The sequence below is a fragment of the Nilaparvata lugens genome, chromosome 12 (assembly GCF_014356525.2).
Source record: "Nilaparvata lugens isolate BPH chromosome 12, ASM1435652v1, whole genome shotgun sequence".
Classification (NCBI taxonomy): domain Eukaryota; kingdom Metazoa; phylum Arthropoda; class Insecta; order Hemiptera; family Delphacidae; genus Nilaparvata; species Nilaparvata lugens.
The window spans coordinates 1,354,299-1,369,237 of record NC_052515.1 but is presented as its reverse complement, the minus strand read 5'-3'; the positions used below and the strand labels follow the sequence as shown (position 1 = coordinate 1,369,237).

The window sequence follows — 14,939 nt, the reverse complement described above, 5'->3', positions numbered from 1 at the left end:
TTTTCGGCGTATCTTTGGAAATTTTCCCAAATCCGTTCTTAATGCGCCTCTAAAGGGCCAGCTGAACATACCTACCAAATTTGAACGTTTTTGGTCCGGTAGATTTTTAGTTCTGCGAGTGAGTGAGTGAGTCAGTCAGTCAGTGAGTGAGTGCCATTTCGCTTTTATATATATAGATTATTTATTGTCAAACACATCTGGCTGAATGTAGGCTTATTTTTGAAGTCAATATCTACAGTAACAAAGACTTTTCTGAACTATTTCCCTATTATCCATCCATGTGAACTCCGATGGGGAAGTAGCACACTAGGATCCGTTTCATAGGGAAAAAGAGGGAGTTATGAAGGATAATAGACGAGCAAGAGAGAGGGAAATACGAGGATTGTTGATGATAATTATCACAAAATGCCCCGGGCAGTTTTCATGCAGTAGCAGCAGTCTATAGAAATGAATTGAATGAAATGTGCCTCTGAATATAATTCCTCGTTGGCCTGATGGTGGTTAATTTTTTAAAGACTTGGACGAAATATTATTATTGTGGTATGTGTAGGTAGTAGGATTTTAATGGAGTTTTCTGTCTCGCTCTATCCTCACAATTAGACATGGTTGTTGTCCTTGTCTGACACATGCTGAGGTAACACAGGTAGCTGGCTCCAGGTGAAATGAGGTAGCTGCTGCTACCGCTTGCTCTACTCTACACATATTTTTTATTGCTCTCTTCTTTATTGCTGACGTGCTCTTTTTTCTCTCGTTCTCTCTCACTCACTCATTCCACGTTCTCCCGTTTTTTATTATCATTATTCTCTCGTGTTTTTATTGCCTGCCAGCGCAACTGATAGATAGAGAGAATGAGTGAGAAAATGAGTGAGAGACAGTGAGAGAGAGAAAGAGCGATGGAGTGAGGGTGGGATTTATTGAGAGAGAGAGAGTGTGTTTGAGAGTGAGTGAGTGTGAGAGAGTAAGAGATAGATAAAGAGAGAAAGAGTGTGAGTGAGTGAGAGATATATAACGAGAGAATGAGTGAGAGTGTGTGTGTGTGAGATTGAGAAAGTGAGTGAGCGTGTAAGTAAGGGGAGAGGGAGAGAGGGTGAGAAAGAGAGAGAGAGAGAGAGAGAGAATGAATGAGTGAGAAATATAACGAGAGATTGAGTGAGTGTGTGTGTGAGAGAGAAAAAGAAAGAGAGAGAGAGAATGAATGAGTGAGAAATATAACGAGAGATTGAGTGAGTGTGTGTGTGAGAGAGAAAAAGAAAGAGAGAGAGTGAGAGATAGAATGTGAGAGAGAGATTGAGATTGAGAGAGAAAGAGTGACGGTGGGAGGGTGGTAGTTAGTGAAAGAGTGTGTGAGTGAGTGAGATTGATTGATTGATTGATTGAGTACTTTATTTATGTAGATTACATTATATACTGGCTTATACACTTATATACAATAGCTTACAATACAGCAAAATTATGGATGAATTTACAAAATATAAATTAAGAAGATAATTACTGAGCTGTATATAATATGAAAAAAAAACCCATTTGTAATAACTATAGATGAAATAGATAATATTGTTATGCATCTACATATATTGGCGGAGCTTTGGACATATCAATGTCCATTCTTTGGAAAGAATATTCGAAGTAGTCTTCCCACTAACTCTCCACCAAAAAAGAGAGAGAGAAAATGAGAGAGTGAGTGATGAGTGAGAGATATATAACGAGAGAGTGAATGAGAGAGAGAGAGAGTAAGTGAGAGAGAGAGTAAGTGAGAGAGAGTGAGTGAGTGAGTTCACCATTGGTTCATCTTCTTCGTCCGTTTATTCCAGGTGTGTTGGACAAAATATCATCGGAGTTTCCTTGTATCTCAGTAGCTACAAAATTATTGAATAATTTTTTTTCAAATTGGGTCCAGGTTGTAGTACAAAGTAATGAAAATATTTATTTAAGGAATAGTAATAATAATCACATTACAACGAATAAGACTAGTTTTCTATAAAGTGAGAAGTTTTTAGCTCAAAAATTTCTAGTTTCATTGAAAATTTAGACTTTTTGAATAATTATTTAGTTACTGTTCTAGATTTTTTTTAAATTTCAGATTCTAATAGTATCATTCAAAATTTGCTCGTTTATCTGAGTATTGAAGAGTGTAAATTGTATTTTGAAAAGTGAAAGTGACATAACCAACATTTTTTTTTTGGACAGTATACAGTAGTATAAATTGGAAATGGGACAGTTTTGGGCATGAGCCTGTTGTGCCTTTCCTCATGTTAAGTATTTGTACACAATGTAAATAAATAACTAAATAGTATTCAGAGGATTTGATAATACATTTTCATGATTGAGATAAAATATTTTGTTCATTGATTATATTTCTAATTTGTTGAAGTACGATCTGGTAACGTTGTGAAGGTAGGAAAGGATAGCGCTGTCTGCTTTATCGAATGATAGACAAGGATAGCAACACCAATGTCAATCAAATACTGCCATTATAACGTGGACCTCTCTATAATCATGCATTCAAATCTCGTTTCTCTGTCACTTTTTAGTAAATTATTTTTGTTAACAACATTAATGATTGATAAACAATCTTGGAACGGGATGAAGATAAACAATTCTGGGGAGAAGTAAGATTGATATCTGAAAAGGGACAACAGAGAGATTTGTCAACAACAATCAATGATTGATAAATCACAGACAATCTTGGGAAGGGAAGATAATGAATTATCTTAGAAGGGGAAAGAAGATTGATGTCTCAAAAGGGTGACAGAGAGAGGAAGGAGATAAAGGAGAGTCCACAGCAGGGTGTTATTGTGGTAGAGTGGGCTGGGGGGAAAAGAAGGTATGCAAAAAATGTCATAGATCCCCCCAGAACAACATCACGCTATAGTACTATTAATAGTGAGGTCCACTTTATAATGGCAGTGGAGAAAGATAGGAGAACAACGTTGCAGATCCTCTGTCTTGTCAATGCCTTCTATAGACGGTAGCTGATACAGGTTTATTGATGTAATATTAACTGTTCATTCTCGTTTAAAATAATCAATTATATTTTATTAAGCAAGAAATTATATTTTTCAATAATTTCATAATGCATTTTCATAATCAGGATGAAATATTTTGTCAATTTATTATCAATTCCACATTGTTAGAAGATGATCTGGCAAGAGAGCAAAGTGAGAAAGAGATAGCGTTATTAGCTTTTTGAATGACAGACAAGGATAGCAATACCATTGCTAATCAAACACTGCCATTATAACGTGAGGTCCACATTATAATGGCAGTATTAGATTTACATTGGTGTTTTTATGCTTGTTTCAGATATGTCATTCTGAAATGATTGTCATTCAGACAGTAGACAGTTGTAGACAGTTGTTATTGTCTTTGTCTTTCTATTCGACAAAGAAGATAGCACTATCCTTTCTACCTCCACATCTTTCCCAGATAGCTGATTCCCAGATATTTTTAAGTAATGTAGAAAAATATAGTTAACTAATTGAATATTTATAAGGGCCGTTTGCCCAGTCAAAGCTTAAACGAAATTAAATCAGCTGGTGGCTTTAACTCAAAATGAAACACATTATAACAAACGAGACTTGATACGGATTTAATCCAGTTTAAATTGCAATTTAGCTCAAACTGTGACTGTGCAAACGGCACTCAATTAATGAAAATGTGGGTATAATTGAATTTTGAGAAATATAATATATTCTCTTGACCAATATATAATTGTACATTTCAAACAATAATGAACAGTTGATATTGAATCAGATATAAATTTTAGGTTCAATTTTAGTAAAGTGAAATCATAATCTTATTTGGACTTTTAAAATATTATCTAAATTTGGATGAGAAATAGTACAAGGAATATCCTTAGTTTTTCTCTCCCAATCAGTGTTTCTTTGTGAAAAATATAAATAAATAGATAAATAGATATACTGGTATAAGCTGTTCTCTTTAGAAGGCACTGACAAGGTAGAGAATGTATCATAATGCAGGAGAATGTATAAGAATGTATCGTAATGTAGGAGAATGTATAATATGACGAGAACCTCTATAAGAATGCGTGAGGAAGGAAGGAAGGAGCCTCCTCGTAACCCCGAGGTGATTTGGAGAAGAAATGAGAAGAACAACATCATGTAGAGAGAGAAAAGATGACGAAGAAGAAGATGTAGTAGAAGCAGAAGAAGAAGAAGATGTAGTAGTAGAAGAAAATGAAGAAGAAGAAGATGTAGTAGTAGAAGAAAAAGAAGAAGAAGAAAAAAGAAAATGAAGAAGAAGAAGGAAAAAAGGAGAATGGAATCCCATAGGAGGAGACTATTCTTCCTCTCCCACCTGCCCAACATTCCGCATTCCTGATCCTTCTCCTCCTCCTCTTCCTCCTCCTTGTTTTCGGGTAAGTCCTTGTCGATCACCTTGCGGGACCGAGCACCCTCTCCATAGTCGCATACCTCAGTTCTTCTTCAACCTTGTTAGGGTGAACATGTTGTGTTTGAGGTTATGTTATCCGCTCCGTACCGGTGTCATAGATATGCCGGCAAGTGGTTGAAAATTTGGTGACTTTTTTAAAGTTAAATCGGTTTTGTTGCAGTGGTATTGTAGATAATAAGCTAGCAAGTGAACTGAATCTTTGGAGAACTAAATATTTGGTGAACTTTTAGGAGAATATCTGTTTTGTTGTAAGGGTGTTATAAATATACCGGCAAGTGAACTAAATATTTGGTGAACTTTTAAAAGAATATTTGTCTTTTTGTAAAGGTGTAATGAATATTCCTGCAAGTGAACTAAATATTTGGTAAACTTTTAAAAGAATATCTGTTTTGTTGTAAGGGTGTAATGAATATAGCGGCAAGTGAACTAAATCTATGCTGAATTTCCAAAATAATATCGGTTTTATATAGCAAATATCCTGGCAATTGAACACAATTGAACTTCAGTGATTTTCTGGAAGAATCTGGGTTTTGTTGTACCGGTATAGTAGACTAAATAGGCTGGCAAGAGAATAAAAAATATTAAGTGAATTTCTGAAAGAATCTAGGTTTTGTTCTACCGGTATAGTTTATATGCCGGAAAGAGTATCAAATCTACAGTGAATTTTCTGAAGAATATCAGTTTTGTTTTTGTACCGGAATAATAAAGTTTATGTGGACATGCTTCAGGCAAGTGAATCAAATATGCTGGAAAGAGCATAAAATCTTCAGTAAATTTTCTAAAGAATATCAGTTTCTTGTACCGGTATAATAAAGTTTATGTGGATTCGCTTAATGCACGTGATTCAAATCTGGTAAATTTGCTCAATAATTGATTGTGTGAAGCTTATGAAGTGACCATTCAAATTAGAACTATACACAAACTATATGAATGAATCAATCAATTTATTCAGCCTGAAGATACAATCGTATATAAGGCTACATCACTAAGTATTACATGTTAAATAAAAATGATTGAGACACGGCTCTGTCGGGTGCTAACACAACTCTATTAGGACTTTATTTGAGAGGGAGAGGCGACCTTGAAGCTACGTCGATCATTTGTTGTGAATTTCATATTCGAATTCAGATGACAATTTAGTGAAGATTTCGACAATTTAGTCAGGATTTTGACAATTTAGTGGGGATTTTGACAATTTAGTGAAGATTTTGAAAATTTTCGAATTTAGATGACAATTTAGTGAAGATTTCGACAATTTAGTGAAGATTTTGATAATTTAGTGAAGATTTTGACAATTTAGTGAAGATTTTGACAATTTAGTCAGGATTTTGACAATTTAGTGAAAATTTCAACAATTTAGTGAGGATTTTGCGAAGTTGCGATTTGCGATTGTATTATGGTGGCGATGGAGTTGCAACATTACTGGAATCCGTACGACGGATCTATCGGCTCGTACTATACGGAATCTCCCGCGTCGTCCGTATCTCCGGCGTCGTCCGTAGCGTCGTTTCCCAGCTCCTACGGTCAACCGGCTCCTCCTACGGTCTACTATCATCCTCATCCCCACCATCACCAGACGGTCTACTATGTCTACTATGACTACGATGTCTACGGATATGAGGACTATGTAGGTTGAAATATTTTGGAATCTTTGATCGTCTATTGGTTTTGATGTGGGATTCATATCATAGAAAAAAAAAACTTAAGAAGATATCTCATGATATAGGGCGTTTATGTTGCAAATTTCAATACTAACTCAAGTTCCCAAGTCGATAGTCCTAGTAGTTGTTTTTGTGAAGCTATGTGACGCTGGTCGTAGTTTCTCATACTGTGTCGTTCTTAAGTTGCGTAGGCTACAGACTTTCGTTGGTGCGTGAGCGGAGCGGGTTGGAGGCGCGTATATCTGTACGCAGCTTTACACTCTCACCCTAATAAAACAGTAATAATAGACAGTAGTCGACAGTAATTGGATTGAAATTTGGAACATGAACGATCTGGGATATCGTCCTATGCTATCTTTTCTCTATGATACTTTGTACTGATGCAGATAAATTATAATGAGCTGATGTAGTTCGCAGCGCAAAAGTCTGTACTCAGCTTCAAAGCTGATATTCTTCAAAATAGTATCATGAATTCAGTATTTAATATCTAACAATATTTCACTGAATTTAGACTCCATGATAGTATGTCTAATTGTCTACTTGTTTTTTCGAATAGACCTACATTGCTCCAGAAATTGTGTTGAATCTTTGAACGATTTCTTCTTGACTTGATAATTCTAACAATGATCCTTTCAAATTATTGAGTTGTAGAGAATAGGATATTGGGTGAATATCTATGCTATATTCGACGAAAATACTTAGATCATCACAATCTCTTAGTGACAGTTTCTAATCTCTTGTATCATTTCTTTGTATCTCTTGTATTCTTGTCTTTCGCTTGATTTTGTAGTGTTTATGACGAAAATGAAACTATCATTTTCTCATTCCCGTTTTATTAATACGTTTGAACCATTATTCCAGTAGCTTTCACATTTCCAATGTTACGATTTTTGACGAAAATGAGACTCTTCTCCTCTTTTCCCCAGTGTTTGAATACCTTTTGAATCAATATTTCAGTTGTTTCAACACTTTTACTACTGTTTTTACCATTATCATTCATCCCCTCATCATCAGCTGGGCTTAAAATACTTGAGGAGAGTTGCCTTTGTAGATAAATAAATTTCTAATAATATGATTTGTTTTTGTTTCAGGCGAAGAAAGAAATCTACGACATCAAGCAGCAGAGGTTACACCTGGCTGAAGATGAGTACAATCACCTAAACAATGCCCTTAGTACACTCAACACGTCTAGAACTAGTTGTAAGTATTCTTCCAACTCTATTTTACAATATTGACATTTTTCGCAAAACTTTATTTCAGCTATCTTAATTTTTGTCTCTTGACTCATCTAGATCGACCCACAGTCTAGTTACACTCAGATCGATTTTTGTTTGATCGATTTTTGCCGTCCTTCTTCTTCAATCATTTGATTGTTTGGCAGCTCTCTATAGGTTCTTGTCCAGAGCTGTACTTTTCAGTTGGATGTAGCACCACTGGATCCCTAGAGTTTTGGTCACTTGCTAAGGTTACACCTGCCGTCCTTATAAATTCGATTAGATTAAACATAACTTGGTAAACAGATGATGTGTTCATGTGTTCGCCAAGTTCCGTTTATCTGGTAGATTTCATAAGGCGGGAAAAAATCGTACGTCCAAGAATCGTTATGTGTGTAACTGGCTATACGAAGTGAACTTCAAAGTTCTATTGATTCACATGTAATAATTATTGCAAGTTGCGGATTTCATAATCAATAGTTCATGAGCGAGTTCTTCAGACCAGGGGGCTCAGTAGTTTCATTTCGATTTAATAAAGATATTCAGGGTGTAAAGGTGTAATTGGGGGTTAGTGTATGATCACATTGTATGCGTATATGTGCAAGTACAAGTAGAATCATGCGTGAGTCGAAAAACAAAATTTTTAAAAGTGCCATAGAAACACGTTGTGACTTGCATGTAGCTGCAACCAGCAAGTGCACGCGTTCAGTGTGAGTCTTCCTATTGCTCTTTCCACATTTTGTTTCTCATTTGCAAGCTTGGTCATAACCAAGCATGCAATTGCAAATATACGCATCCAAATGTGAATTAAATGTGATGAGGTTTACAAGTATAACCCAGTACCTGGAGTTACCTACCGGCAGAATTGAGCACTACACCTGTAGGCTTTCCAATCCACCAATCAGAAGAGAGTATGGGGTGATGAGAGGCGTGGCTTGCTGCCATTCGTCCGTTATACTTACATAATGATTTGGACATTCTCTATCATTCCCGCTCTCTTCTACACTCAGTCACTCTCTCTCTCTCTTTTGGTAGAGAGTTAGTGGGGAGGATATTTTCAATATTCTTCCCAAAGAATGGACATTGATATGTCCAAAGCTCCGCCAATTTATGTAGATGCATAACAATATGATTATTATCTATAGTTATTATATTACAAATTGCTTTTTCATAAATCATATACAGTTCAATAGTTATTTTCTTAGTCTATATTATGTAAATTCATCTATACCTTTGCTGTATTGTAAGCTATTGTATATAAGTGTATAAGCTAGTATATATTGTAATCTACATAAATAAAGTACTCAATCAATCAATCCCTTTATCACTCTCTCTTCAAGTATAGTGTTGATGGAAAGGGTATTCTTGAGTATCAAAAGAATTGCGTGTCGTTTGTTGGCACTATGATAATATAGTAATTATTGTAACTGCATTAAACTTTCCAGATCTCAAGCATTAGCTTTTCTGGGAGAGCCCATTATTTCAATATTAAAATAAAAGAAAACGTTCGTTGAATATGTTTTTAAATTAGTTTAGATTATAATTAGTTATAACATTATAAGAATGTTTTTGTTTCACTTGTTTGTAAAAAAAACAATGGCAATAAATGTTATGTATTGTGCCGATCGCTTGCAGTACGGTATTTTCATTATTATTGTAAATATTATTAAAATGTTATATTGAATTGTGTGGTTTGTTCAGTATGTTCTAGTTCGAGCAGTGTGAGCACAAAGTACGACCCCGACCTGTTGAAGTCAGACGTGGCTCTGGCGAGGAACCGGGTGTCCAGGCTCAAAAGGGAGTTGGAGCAGATCAAGGCTGAGATGTCCTGTACGCAGAGAGGCGTCGAAACACTCACATCGTAAGTCTATTGCTATTCAATAAATTTAATTAGAACTTGATCATTCCAATAGAACTAAATTGAATTGAATGGATAATGAATGAATTTATCTTATCTATTGCTTCATACAGTGTATGATTACAAAGTTTTTGAAAATGTTCCACATAAATGAACAGAGACAGTTTTTCACACAACAAAACTAATAATAGAGTTCCATATTATTATTTCTACTCATAATAAAAAAGTCCAAGGTATCATTGCTGGCATGTCAACAGTCCATGATGATATTATTCTGAGAGCATAAAAGATCTTAGTCTCAGCATTTGACACATGAAACTAAAAACGTCGTTAATTTCCGGACTAAATTGAACTACGTTAATAGAACTAAATTGGAAAATATTAATTTCAATTATTTAGCTGTACGCAGAGAAGCGTCAAAACACTCACATCGTAAGTCTATTGCTGAAGAATAATTTATTGTAGTTAGCTCGTATATTATACTGATAAAAATGTTTAAATTATTCAGCTGTATGTAGAGATGAGTCGAAACATTCACATTGTAAGTTAACTCTAGACTGTGCAATAGAATTCTATTTGTTGTCTTTTTTCTTTAGGGCTACTTTTAATATAAATAAAAATATAAATCTCAGTACCCATTTAAATTATTTTAAACATATGACAAAATAATTTAAAAGGGTATTGAGATTTATATTTTTATTTAAATGATATTTGTTTATTGCGGATGATGCCCACATGAGCTTTAAGCTTGTGCGTGGTTAATGAGATGATGAAATGTCCATGTCTACCGGCGGGATTCGAACCCACGTCCAGGTAGTGCTAGCTGACTCAAGGGTGCAACGTCTTGGCTAACCTGGCCATTTGGAGGGCAATGATTGAGTCAGATGCTCTCCTTGACTTTGAAACTCCTGAAAGGCCAAATTATTCTGACCACTTTTGACAATTCAAAGTATAATTTGAATTCATCATCGTCGTCATCATGGATTAGGCTTTACAAGCCAGTTCCGGCGTGCATCTCTTCCTCGGTCTACCAATACTTCTTCTGCCTATTGGCTTGTGGAGTAGGGCATTCAATGGGAGACGGTCTTCAGGCATTCTAAGGACATGATCTGACCACTTATTTCCATATGTTTTTATCAAACTCAACACTGGTTGAACATCACATTCTCTTCTTATATTTTCATTCCGAATCCGATCCTCTCTTGTGCATCCTTTGACTTGTTTAAGGAATCGCATCTTTGATAATTTGAATTACTTTTTAGAAATCATTCTTACTGATTATTTTTTCCATAATGAAAAGCATAAATGGCTGGTGAAGTCGCGAAACCAGGTTCTGTTTACATAGTTTCATATGATAATGAAAGTTGTTGACAATTCCATATTTTTGTGTTTTTCATTATCATTTCATGTGTATTGTGTGGTACGGTAATTTTGAATTCTTCATTTTTGCCTTACATTCCTGTTATGAATGTTATGTGTGATAAAAAATTTCAGAAAATGTCAAAAACCACAGATTTATTGATAATTAGAAAGGCCGGTTTCAGTTGTTACATCATTGTGTAACACCATAGTTTAACTCTCTGTTTATCAGAGATTGACAATGGTGTAACAACCGAAACCGGTCTTTCTAACTATCAATAAATCTGTGGTTTTTGACAATTTCTTAGTCTTTATTTAATATTAATAATTACCAAAAAATGAACTTCCCAACTACACAAAAAAAGTGAAAATTGAAATTGTTTGTGTACAGAGTGGAACAGAAACTGGGCAGTTCGGCGCAAGGCGGCTGCTACAACATTAGCGAGGCGCAGGCGATCGTCGCCGAACTGCGCGAGATCCAGCGATCGCTGAGTTCGGGCGAACAGGAGCGCAGTGAACTGATGCGATCGCTGGCCAAGCTTAAGGACGACCTCACAAGGCTGCAGCTGAGCGAGAGTTCGCCCGACGTGTCGACTCTGTCGCTCGCAAACGGTGCGGCGAACGATAAACTGAGTACGGCGTCGCAGACCGATCTGTCGGGCGAACTGGTGCCGATGGGGACGCGGCTGGCCGAGATGGCTAGGATGAGGTAAGAGTGATTCTTCATTTTTTGGCTCAATTAATTAAATTCAATCCAATTGTTCTTATTTCTTGAGACCGGTAACGGTAACAATAATACAGTATCGAATATTCCACAGTTCACAATCCAATACATACGAGTCGAGTAATAATTATAATAAACCATAAGAAGGCATTGCAGGGTTGGGGTGTGATCACATTGAATGCGTTTATGTACAAGTGCACGTCGAATCATGCATGTGCCGAGAAACAAAATCTGGAAAGAGCCATTGAAACACGTTGTGACTTGCATGTAGCTGCAACCAGCAAGTGCACGCTTCCAGTGTGAGTGTTCCTATTGCTATTTCCGCATTTTGTGTCTCAACTGCAAACTTGGTCATGCATAAGTAAGCCTGCACTTACGCATATATACGAATTCAATGTGATCACACCGCTAGATTGATGTGCTATTCTGTGAGTAGTAAGTTGTTCACTTGTAACACAGGTGTCGTTCTATACTTTTCTAAATATTTTGTACTAGTAGGTAACCCGTGCTTCGCAAGGGTCTATTTTAAAACTCCAAAATGAAAACTTGACGTAATAAAAAATTCGAAATTTGAAAATAGGCCTATAACCATCCTCGGTTAATGAAGAATCTATATGCAAAATTTCAAATTAATCAGTTGAGTATATTTCAGACGTGATGATGCGTCAAACATAATTCCCTATTCCTTACGTGTATAAGCCAGTTCTTTCCTTTATTATAGTATAGAAAACTGAAGAATACATAATACTTGAAAACCTCACAGAATCATATTGATTTTTCCAATACATCAATAAATTTTAGTTCGATTAGGATCCTCCTCAATTTGAATCAGGCTGCCTTTTGTTTTCCCAATTCCAAACAAAATACCTAAAATACTCGTTTCACTGGGAATTCGTTCTGATAGTACATTATAACTGAATAATATAAATTATTACTTATTTTATTGTGATCTATTCATGTTTTTCTTATGAAATTCAATTATAGGCCTACAGCATGAAGACTATGTCCAATTCATTTGTACTGGTGGCAAAATTTTACATTATTTGATAAAATCCAAGTTCAATAGTAATGAAAACAAATTCCTTCAAAAAATAATTGATAATAATACGTTTCGAGGGAAAAAATTAAGAACAAAAAAAATGGGAAGCATTGGAGATTCGAACCGAGGAACTATCGTAAGCAAGCGTTTTACCGCTGCGCTACATAGACGTTCGTAAATGATAGTCTTATAACACAATTATAAACTGCTCATAAAAAAACACACTTTGGGCTATGGAACTTCAAGTAGCCTACGGTAACATAGATGAATTTGAACATTAATTCTGAAAAATCTAGAAGGAGAATTGAAATTTGGGCTTCCAGGTGCACGAGATTGATATTTTTAGAATCTATGTTCAAAATTTGGAGATCTAAATCATTCCCGTTTTTCCGGTATGCAATCCACAAGTTGACATGTTTTGATGCGAACAAACGAACACACGAACAAACACAACCCTACTCTCTCTTATAATATAGATGAATTTTGAGTGAATAAATTTGATTTGATATGCGTATATATTTTGTTTGTGATTAATTAAAACAATACAATACTTGTAGTATATTTTTGTATTGTTTTTATTGATTTGAATAAAGTAGACCATATAAGGTGAAGTGATTTTTGTTTGTGATGGATTGTTAACGAATGAGATTGGATTGTTTGAAGGTTGGAATACGACGAGGCGCGTAAACGCATGAAGTGGATCAAACAGCAGTTGGCCGACCTGGAAGAGAAGGTGGTGCCTGGTCAGGCTGAGTCAGACAAGGACAGACTGCTGCTCTTCCAGGAGAAGGAACAGCTGTTGCGGGAGTTGAGGAGCATCACACCGAGGACGCGCTCCAACCACGAGATGTCCAGGATACAGGGTCAGTCAACAAAACATATTTAATTCGTAAATATTGAAATTTGAAAAGTGTCATTGAAAAACGTAAAATATTGAATATTACTAAGTTAAAGTGAGGTACTATAGTAAGTTAAAGTTAAAGTTACTATATTAAAACGTAAAATATTGAATATTACTAAGTTATAGTGAGGTCCACGTTATAATGGCAGTGGAGAAAGATAGCAGAACAACGTTGCCGATCCTCTGTCGTGTCAATGCCTTCTATAGACGGTAGCTGATACAGGTTTATTGATGTAATATTAACTGTTTATTCTTGCTGCCGAAAAAACGAATTTTGAAAAGTGTCATTGAAACAGGTTGTGACTTGCATGTAGCTGCTCACGAACCAGCAAGTGCAAGTGTTAGTGTGAGTGTTCCTACTGCTTTTTCCACATTTTGTTTCTCATCTGCAAGCTTGGTCATGCTTGGTCAAGCTTGCACTTGCAATTATACTTATCCAATGTGATCGAATCACTTTTTGTGTAACTGAGAAGTTGATATTGTGGTAATTATTCATATTAAATGAAAAAGACTAAGAAATTGTCAAAAACCACAGATTTGTTGATACTTAGAAAGACCGGTTTCGGTTATAACACCATTGTCAATCTCTGATAAACTTATTTGATCAAATCAAATAAAATCGTTCATTGCACAAAAAAATTAAATGGCACAATAAATAATCTTTTTAGATCACATGCTTAGCTTTTTCAATAACGTTGAAGAAACTATAGGAGGGACATAAATTGAGATTCGCGTTGTAAAGTCAATTGAAATGATAGGAAGACAGTGTGTCGCTTTTCCGTTTCCACCGCCTTCTATAGTAGATAGCTTTGATCAAAGTTATGATTCAAGTTACCCAGGTGTATCTAATATAATTTTCAATGATTGAGTAATATCATAGAGAAACAATAGCGTAAGTAGATATCCCATGGTATAGGGCGTTTATGTCGCAAATTTTACTGTTATCTCAAACCGATAGTCCAAGTAGTTCTTTCCTGTGAAGCTTTATGACGCTGGTAGTCTCTCATATTGTGCCGTTCATACACTCTTACCCGATCAAAACAGTAAAAATCGACAATAATCGACAGTAATCGGCTTGAGATAACAGTAAAAGTTGCGACATGAACGCCCTATACCATGGGATATCTACTTACGCTATTGTTTCTCTATGGTAATATGATGAATTTCTATAATCAAGATTAGATATTCTGTTGATTATCATACTAGTCTAGTCTCTCTCTCATATTATCTCTAGTCTCTCTCTCAAGTCATCCCTCTATGTCTGATCTAATCGCCAAACACGAAGTTCTTTACAAAACATATTGGCTTATTTTGTCGTTTTTGAAATCACTTGAAAATGGCATTAGTAGCCGAAACATGTGACAAAATAATTGAAAAGGGTACCGTACTCGGATTTATATTTCTATTTGGCTTATTTTGCTATTTTGATTCAATCAATCAATCAATCAATCAATCAATAGTTTATTTTTCTTTCATACAATGCATACATGAATGTATAATTACATAAATACAATTGACAATTAACAATATAAGTAAAAGTAAAATAGTATTATTATTAAATACGGAAAGTCCCTGAAAAGGTTAAAAACCTAAGCGCAGGGGCCGAGTGTTATTACTAAAACAAAATTATTTTTAAGACAAATAAAATTGGTGGATTCCTATTAACATCTAAATTTGGAAAAATACAAAGAAGGAAAGTAAAAAAAAGTAAGAAAATACAAGATAATAAAATAAAAAAGCAGACATTCTTGAATGATTGTGAACTTATCC

General features: G+C 35.3%; 1 protein-coding gene across 2 annotated transcripts in view; it reads left to right on the top strand.

Moving 5' to 3' along the window:
* The window catches only part of LOC111045396 (protein kibra), a 75,464-nt gene that overhangs the window by 41,178 nt on the left and 19,347 nt on the right, over positions 1-14,939 (top strand). Inside the window, exons 1-5 of one of the 2 annotated variants that reach the window (XM_039438626.1) lie at positions 5,778-6,040; positions 7,166-7,274; positions 8,990-9,149; positions 10,897-11,214; positions 12,932-13,131. In XM_039438626.1, the coding sequence (XP_039294560.1) occupies positions 5,810-6,040; positions 7,166-7,274; positions 8,990-9,149; positions 10,897-11,214; positions 12,932-13,131 (1,018 nt within the window). In that variant the 5' untranslated portion in view covers positions 5,778-5,809. Of the gene's footprint in view, positions 1-5,777; positions 6,041-7,165; positions 7,275-8,989; positions 9,150-10,896; positions 11,215-12,931; positions 13,132-14,939 lie in introns of those variants that run through there. The other variant, XM_039438625.1, reaches the window with a different exon arrangement.